The sequence below is a fragment of the Echinops telfairi genome, unplaced genomic scaffold (assembly GCF_000313985.2).
Source record: "Echinops telfairi isolate 266 unplaced genomic scaffold, ASM31398v2 ScPeMD7_7424;HRSCAF=8462, whole genome shotgun sequence".
NCBI lineage: Eukaryota > Metazoa > Chordata > Mammalia > Afrosoricida > Tenrecidae > Echinops > Echinops telfairi.
Window position 1 is genome coordinate 78,067,015 of NW_022111324.1, and position 8,533 is coordinate 78,075,547.

Genomic DNA, 8,533 nt, shown 5'->3' on the forward strand with positions numbered 1-8,533 from the left:
CCAGCCCCGGGGGGCGGCGGCTGGTGCAGTTGCCCGGAGGCCCTGGGGGCTCGGGGCCGAGGCGTCGAGGAAGCGGTAGCAACACCCTCCTCCCTCTGGCTTCTTCTTACGACTTTTCTTTTGTTGTTCCCGTGACCCGGGTCTGTTTTCTCGTTTGTTGTTGAAGGTGTTTCACTGCCGCACCGGCTCTCCGCCCTCCACCTCTGTCCCTGTGGTTTCACCTTCCTCTTTCCCCAGTGTGTTTTATGCAAGAACTACGTGGAGATTTGCATTTCTTCTCCCCTCCCCACTCGGCACCCCCACCCCCACCTCTTTGAGAAACAAAACCCCAACCTCACAAAACCTCTATGGACCCGCGGTGTGGAGACGTAAAGGGGTTGATTTGTGGAATCGGAGTTGCTGGCCCGTTGCGGTGCTTGGGACTCATTAAACTGTCATTCAGCACCGCCGCCCCCCTCTGCACTGGGTAAATGGGGTGATTAATGTCTGATATATTGGAATGGGGCGAGGGCATTTGTGGAGAATAGGCTGGGTAGTTGAGAAGGAATTTCTCTCTCAAGAGTGCCGCCTGATCACAGGCATTCAGAATTATACCATTCACCGCGAAGTTTGAGAAAGTTAGGTTTGTGACGTTGAGAGAACGAGTCGGACAGGCAGACTCGTTGGTTTTGATTACTCTGTAACTCTTTGCTCCGATTTTCTAGTGAGAACGGAGTGATTATCTGCCAGACTGGGACACTCTCTCCTCAGGCCCCAGGCTCCTTCCCTCTCACCTTTCCCAGATGTCCGCAGCCCTGTGCAGGGCTCTGGTCTGTCCTGCCGGCCTTGCGTTGCCATTTCATCGGCCACTCGAAAAGGCTCACGAAGTCTAGAGAAAGTTTTCCAAACTGACTAGCTCCGGCTTTGTACACTAGTCACCGCCACCCCACCACCCCGAAAAGAAAAAGGTTATGTTGTGCTCATAACATTACAGAGTGACCAAAACCAACCAAACAAACGTTATGGGACACAGCTCCAGGGGAAAAGGAGGTTTGCCTTTTTCTGAGCAGATAGCTCAGATAACAGGTGCAGCATTCATTTTAAGTTACCCTAGCAGGTTGGATCACTTTATTAATTTGTCACATTGAGCTGAAGCACTTTCCAGGATTTCAGAAAGTACCGTTTCAGCTTGTTGATACTGAGACTTAAAATTTGCATTAACTGGGCAGTCTGAGAAAATTTCTTGAGAAGGTAGTTTGTAGATAAACAGTTCAGTAAGCGTGAGCTAGTGTAGTGAGCCAGGTAGAAGTAATAATTCGGAATCACTCTTGCAACCTTTCGGAGACATGCATCCACCCATTCTCAGCAGAGGGGGAGGCGCTGGAGGTTGAAATATGGGGCTAGAGATGTCAAGTGGTTGGTTTAAAAATATTCGTAAACTGCCTTTAGAACTAAAGATTGGCGCTGACACCAAATGAGTGGATTTCCTGAATAGCATGGAGGTTTGAGTGTGCATGTCCGTGTGTAAGGCAGTCCACCAACTTAACACAGAAGTGTTGCTGTTCCATAAATACAGTAGAATTCCATATGCAGGTTTTCTCCCCCCCCCCCCACCAATTTCTTCTGTTAGAAAGTTTGGGGGGAAAGGGAGACTTTGAAGTATTTTGTTTATACTAACAGAAGAGGAAAGTTCTCCTAAGAAAAAGCTGGTGGCAGGAGTGTAGAGGAGTAGCATATGGCATTAAAAGGAGCACAGCTGGAGGTAGCATTTCCATCTGAACATGATGTCAGAGCAGCTGACAGCCTGCCATCCCTCAGCCTTTTATTCTAACGCACAGACAGGGAGTTAGTGTGTGCCGATCTGTGGTGGAGAAGGTATCTCATTCCTCTCTAACATCATCTCCACTTTGCATCTGTCTCTCTTAGTCTGCTTTTTTTCCACCGATGTAACAGACCTGGAGCCAGCAAGACTCAGAGGAAAGGACTTAATCAGGTTTATGTGTCCTAAAGGTAGGAGTAGCAATAGATTAGACTGAGCATATTTCTGTTTGGGTGTTTTGTTTATTTAATTTTTTTAAATCACATTCCTTTTCCTAACCCAGTTAAGGAATAATAACTGAAATTGAGTCTTAAATGAACATCTTACTGGAGTTGAAAGGCTTGGGCTTGTTTAATTTTAATTTTTATCCCTTTTATTTGAGCAAGTAACTTTAATACACAGAAATATTTCAAGTTTTGAAATGTTAAGAAAGAGCTTTGAAATACTGCTTTTTATTTTTTAGAGCACTTGAGATTAAATGCCTTTTCCCTCCCCACTGCTATTTAGATTCCTTTTGCTTTGGGGGAGAGAAATAGTAAACGATCTAGGATGCATTCAAACTGATATGAGAAGATTATTCTAGTTAAGAAGCTAGATTGTTGTATAATTCCACTGTGAAACTTTATTCTTCAAAACATTCAGCAGCACTACTGAAACATACAGCTGTAGTGCTTTTGAAACCAGGTTTTTTGTTTTGTTTTTTAAGAAGAAGAAAAAAACTTCTGTGCCCAGGAGAATAGTTTGACTGGCTTCCTCATTTCTCTTTCAAATATATATTTAAGAGATCTTTTATTTCAGCATAACAATAATTATTTGCAGGAGTTTTTTGTGTTAGCGACTAATTTAGAACTTGTAGATTTGAGCTGCCTGAATTGGCCAGACAGCTGTAATCGCACTCCTCTATTCTTAATCTCTTTATCTGGGCAGCAGCTGCCATATGGCCACAGTCAGCTGGATCAGATGTTTATAAGCTTCCTTCTTCGTCTCTCTCTGTCCTCTCAGCCTCCTAATTTGATCACAGCTACCTTGTGAGCTGCCCTCCAATCTTTATTTTTAGCCCTTGCAAGGATTAGGATTGATGTTAGCTGTGGGGCACTTAAAGTGATTGTATTGTAAGTCTTAGTTTATTCTAGCCGGGGCATCTTGCAGAATGTATTTGGGGTTAGAATGAAAGTTTCAGTCTGTCTTGGGTAAAGTGTAGAAGAGGAAGGGAAGTAGTTAATGAATATTAAAGAGTACATATCCATTCTCAAAATATACTTTTTGAGGTGCATGGTGTGGCATTTTGCTTCTGGTCACAGGAAAGGGAAGTTGAGTTTTCTTTATTTTTTTAATAATGCAGTTGGATTTTGACCCTTTGTGCATCTTTGCCTTTCCTTTCCCACTGACGCGCCCTCCCTTGCCAGAAACCAGGGCAACAATGCAGATCTGAAAGGAAGAAGCTAGTGGGGAAGCAAAATATATCAAGTTATAATGAAACAAAGTATTTTCTGTTGGCTAAGGTAAAGCAGATTCCAAAAGAAGAAACAGCAAAAAAACCCAAACTTGTTTCTTTTTCTAGAAAGGCTGTTTTTTGGGTGTTGGAGGTAGTTTTGAACCTGTAATGCTTTGGGGTTTCATTTGCAAGTGGCACGTCTGCATTTAAAAGTTTGAATTAATTTTAATATGGAATTGATTTTGCTTTGCAACAGATCAAAGTTGAGATAGGAATTTTCAGTCAGATAAAGCCCTTCTGGTTCCTGAGATTCTAGAAGTACAGATTCTGCAAAGCAGTATAACCATTTTTCCCTCCATCAAAAAAGAAAAGGAAAAAAACCCCTCTGGATTTGTATATAGTAAGGATGATCTTTTCCATCTGTTGTAGTTCTTTCTGATCTCGTGCATGTGTGCCATACCTGCACATCTTACTGCAGTAACATCTGTTTTTATACAGAGGACTTTTGTTGTTGTAACACTTGACTTTAAAAGTAAGTTGTTTGCTAATTCTTGACTAATTATGTGATTTCATTTTTTTTTCTTGATTTAGCCAAATGCTTGTGTAGGTTTTTATGGTGCTTTCTAAGTGCAGTCGAGAATCAAAAGTATTGGAACAGAAAGGGTGGCTGAGTAAGTTTTCTTAATCATCCAGGATGTGTTTAGGATTTTTCTTTGTTCCTTCTGTGATTTGTTCCTTTTGAATCAGTAGCTATGTTGTAGGTTTTGTAGGACATAATTTCATGAGTAGAATTAATCACATTTGCTCTGAAGGTGATCTAAATTCTTACTCTCGGTATGAGGCTGGAGATAAACTCAGGTTTCTAAAACTCGACTCAGGTTCAAAGACTAGGGCTGTGTCAGAGAGAGTTTTCCTGGGGTGAGGAAGTTTGGAAGGCACACATTTTCCTTCTCACATTTAGGTTGTGTGAGTGATTTAGAAGTCCTTAGGTCACAGGCCTGATTAAAATTCAGGGATGTGTACCACAGCGGCCAGGGCTTAATTATCTTTTGATGTGGGGCTAGAGTGTTTGAAAGTTGTTCTTGAACAAGTACTAATGCGAAGTCTCTCTCTTCCTAGGTTATGAAGACAGCATGGAGTTTCCGGACCACAGTAGACATTTGCTGCAGTGTCTGAGTGAGCAGAGGCATCAGGGTTTCCTTTGTGACTGCACTGTGCTGGTGGGAGATGCCCAGTTCCGAGCGCACCGCGCTGTACTGGCTTCATGCAGCATGTATTTCCACCTCTTTTACAAGGACCAGCTGGACAAAAGAGACATTGTTCATCTGAACAGCGACATTGTTACAGCCCCAGCTTTCGCTCTCCTGCTTGAATTCATGTATGAAGGGAAACTCCAGTTCAAAGACTTGCCCATTGAAGACGTGCTAGCAGCTGCCAGTTATCTCCACATGTATGACATTGTCAAAGTCTGCAAAAAGAAGCTGAAAGAGAAAGCCACCACGGAGGCAGACAGCACAAAAAAGGAAGAAGATGCCTCAAGTTGTTCGGACAAAGTCGAGAGTCTCTCGGATGGCAGCAGCCACATGGCAGGCGATTTGCCCAGTGATGAAGATGAAGGTGAAGATGAAAAATTAAACATCCTGCCCAGCAAAAGGGACTTGGCGGCTGAGCCTGGGAACATGTGGATGCGATTGCCCTCAGACTCAGCAGGCATCCCCCAGGCTGGCGGAGAGGCTGAGCCACACGCCGCAGCAGCTGGAAAAACAGTAGCCAGCCCCTGCAGCTCAACAGAGTCTTTGTCCCAGAGGTCTGTCACCTCCGTGAGGGATTCGGCAGATGTTGACTGTGTGCTGGACCTGTCTGTCAAGTCCAGCCTGTCAGGAGTTGAAAATCTGAACAGCTCTTATTTCTCTTCACAGGACGTGCTGAGAAGCAACCTGGTGCAGGTGAAGGTGGAGAAAGAGGCTTCCTGTGATGAGAGTGATGTTGGCACTAATGACTATGACATGGAACATAGCACTGTGAAAGAAAGTGTGAGCACTCATAACAGGGTACAGTATGAGCCGGCCCATCTGGCTCCAATGAGGGAGGACTCGGTCTTGAGGGAGCTAGAGCGGGAGGACAAAGCAAGCGACGACGAAATGATGACCCCCGAGAGTGAGCGAGTCCAGGTGGAAGGAAACATGGACAGCAGTTTGCTTCCTTATGTCTCAAACATACTCAGCCCCGCTGGCCAGATCTTCATGTGCCCTCTTTGCAACAAAGTCTTCCCTAGCCCCCACATCCTGCAGATCCACCTCAGCACGCACTTCCGCGAGCAGGATGGCATCCGCAGCAAGCCTGCGACCGATGTCAATGTCCCAACGTGCTCCCTGTGTGGAAAGACGTTCTCCTGCATGTATACCCTGAAGCGCCACGAGAGGACTCACTCGGGGGAGAAGCCCTACACTTGCAACCAGTGTGGCAAGAGCTTCCAATACTCCCACAACCTGAGTCGCCACGCCGTGGTGCACACCCGAGAGAAGCCCCACGCCTGTAAGTGGTGTGAGCGCAGGTTCACACAGTCCGGAGACCTGTACAGACACATTCGGAAGTTCCACTGTGAGTTGGTGAACTCCTTGTCTGTTAAAAGTGAAGCACTGAGCTTACCTACTGTCAGAGACTGGACCTTAGAAGATAGCTCTCAAGAACTTTGGAAATAATTTTATATTATTAATAATATAAATAATATATATACATATATATAAATAGATCTCTATATAGTTGTGGTACGGTCTAAAAGCAGTCTTGTTTCCTTGAACTAAAAAGTTGGGATATTAACTTGTTTTTGCACTTTAGTATAGCATGAGAATCTCACTAATTTAGCATTCTGATAAAGAAACTTTAGCGCAAGTCAGAAAATAGAGAGGTGTTTTTCTTTTGTGGGGGTAGGGGAAGTTGGCCAAGAAGAACCTTTTAAACAAATTGTCATATCACAAAATGCTTTTATACTGTTTAATTTTGTTGACACTGTATTGTCTTTTGAGCCCTCCCCTCTACACACACACACATTTTTTTTTTTTGAAAGTAGAAATTCCCTCTATAGTTTTATTAGCCTCTTTATATGTCTCAGATTGCATGAATCTTTCTGGCTGTTGGAAACCTGAATGCTTTTAGACCCAAATGGAAATTTTCTGAAATGCTGAATTATCTATTTTTAAACAAGCAGTTGACTTAAAACTTTCTGTGGCAACTTCTGGTTTTCTGACAGTTCCCAGTGAGAGAAATCTGAAAGTACACTGGGATCACTGGGAACTGTCTTTGTGAAGGTTTGCTTGAGATGAAAAAGGATATTGCAGCTTCAGCAGTGTTGAACTGTGTGTTTAAAAATGTGAATTACTGTTGTTGTATACTGTAATTGATTACATGGGCTGGGGGGGTGGGTGTCAAAGAACTTGACAAGGTTGTGTTGATGCTCTTAGTTGAGTCTTGAAAAGTAAATATTAACGCTACAGAAATGCATGAGTTTCAATATATTTTTGTCTTTGTTTGCATTGTATAACTTTAATGAGTGAGTTTAAAATTATTTAATTTCCTTAGATAAATAGCACCATTTGGAAACTGGTGTTATGAAGAACATAAATGCACTGTTTTTTATTTTATTTTATATAATTTAAATTGACTTTCCCACTGTCTTTTTAAGTTGAAACTGTTAAGCTGAATAAAAACTTAAGCTGCAAATTGATAACTTCGCTACGTAACAAGGAAAATATAAATGTTTACAAACGGCTTCCAGATTTGCATGTGCAGTGTGCATTTATAACCAACTCCTAATTGCACAAAACCCATGCCAGCTCAAAGTTTAGGTGTACACATTTACCCCGTTGAGCATTTTTAGAATAACTACTGCACAAATTGACAATAGGTCATTCTTTTTGTTGTTGCTCCCCTTTTCTTTTTCTCCCCTCCCGTCTACCCCTCCCTGCGCCCCCCCCCCCTCGTGAAAAGATTCTATGGACTGAAAAAGCCCCAGGCTGAATGGACCGGACTGCCTTGACGGACATGGGGCAGGGTTCCTAGACATGTGTATCCCGGCAGCAGAAGCTGCAGCCCGGCGTGTGGGTTAGTGGCCAGGCGCGCAGGGCACGAGCATTTTGCACAGTGTTTGTTTTCCCGTCTTGCACTTACAAATAAGGTCTATGGGAGTAGCATGGAAAACGTTTGCTGTTCTTCCCGTTGTTTTTCTTCATTGCTTTTGTTTAACATTTGATCGCCTTAACTACTGTAAACATAGCCTATTTTTGTGCTTAAGATACTGAATGGAAAACTCCATTGTGTTTTGCTGGACTGTTTTGGAAATATTTGGTCAAACGTGTGTTAATTTGGCTGTAATGGCATTTAAAGCAAACAAACACAAAAAGCTGTGAAAATGGCCTTGGAGCATTATCTTTAGTTACTTGAAGAGTTTCTAGTTTTGTTTTGTTTTTAAATGCAGTTTATGTTAAGATAATTTTTATTAATTTAGAGAAAGACAATCAATGTCTGTGAGAAAACGGACTTTCTTTTGAATTTTCTTTTGTGGTCATTGTGAGTGATTGCTTTTTCTTCTTCTTAGTTTTACATTCTTCCTTTGTTCTAAAAACTTAGACTGACATCTAGCTTTGACAATCATAGTATGTTTTATTTACCTGAGGGGGGAATAACTTATAATGCTGTTTAGTTTTGTACTATTGGTGTGTTGGTGAATTTTTAAACTGTGTGCTAACTGCAATAAATTATATGAACTGAGAATGCCGTGTGTTTTCTTTGAATGTTCGGGTCTCCCACAGACTCTTAAGTGTATGTTGCATGTTGCCTCTTTATTTTAGTTGTCGGTTCTATTCGGAGGTCTGCAATTATTAGAAAGTGTCAGATCACCAAAGTGAAAATGTTGCAAACATTTTTTGCATCAAGCCATTTAAAAACATGCGAGGGGACTTCAAAAGGTTGTGAAAAAAGTGAATCAAAAGATACTGGAATTTTTCCATAAATGATTTGAAGCTCCTACCTACGAGATGCACATTTCTAGAATCAAAATCAAGAATGGTGAGGTAATTCCCTAGGTACTTATGAACCCATGAAACTTACAAGTGGTTGCACTGGTTTTTCATAATCTGCAGTACAACTCCTAGTCCATACACCTTAAGTCCTTTCACGTGTCAATTTATCCTAAGTTGATTGGTTATATCTATTCTGTGTTCTGGCTAAAGTGGAAACCAGATGTGTTAATTTGGAAGACTGTTTGGGTTATGACTAATTCTAGGCAATGGAATTAGCAGGCA

At 42.2% G+C, this 8,533-nt stretch overlaps 1 protein-coding gene across 3 annotated transcripts; it reads left to right on the forward strand.

Moving 5' to 3' along the window:
• The first annotated feature begins 89 nt into the window (after positions 1-89).
• On the forward strand, positions 90-8,003 carry ZBTB18 (zinc finger and BTB domain containing 18). 3 transcript variants are annotated; one of them, XM_045298090.1, is made up of 2 exons: positions 90-466; positions 4,353-8,003. In XM_045298090.1, exon 2 carries the CDS (start codon positions 4,367-4,369, stop codon positions 5,933-5,935), a length of 1,569 nt encoding a protein of 522 aa, XP_045154025.1. In that variant the 5' UTR covers positions 90-466; positions 4,353-4,366; the 3' UTR covers positions 5,936-8,003. The 3 variants fall into 3 exon arrangements, with proteins under 3 accessions (XP_045154025.1, XP_004700012.1, XP_045154024.1); XM_004699955.2 differs by lacking the exon at positions 90-466 and adding an exon at positions 1,644-1,989; XM_045298089.1 differs by lacking the exon at positions 90-466 and adding an exon at positions 3,664-3,765.
• Positions 8,004-8,533: the final 530 nt, after the last annotated feature.

Coding starts and splice junctions, on each gene's coding strand:
- ZBTB18 (XM_045298089.1), top strand. CDS start 3,681: ATGTGTGCCATACCTGCACATCTTACTGCAGTAACATCTGTTTTTATA. Junction 3,766..4,352: donor TGTAACACTTGACTTTAAAA/GTAAGTTGTTTG, acceptor CTCTCTTCCTAG/GTTATGAAGACAGCATGGAG.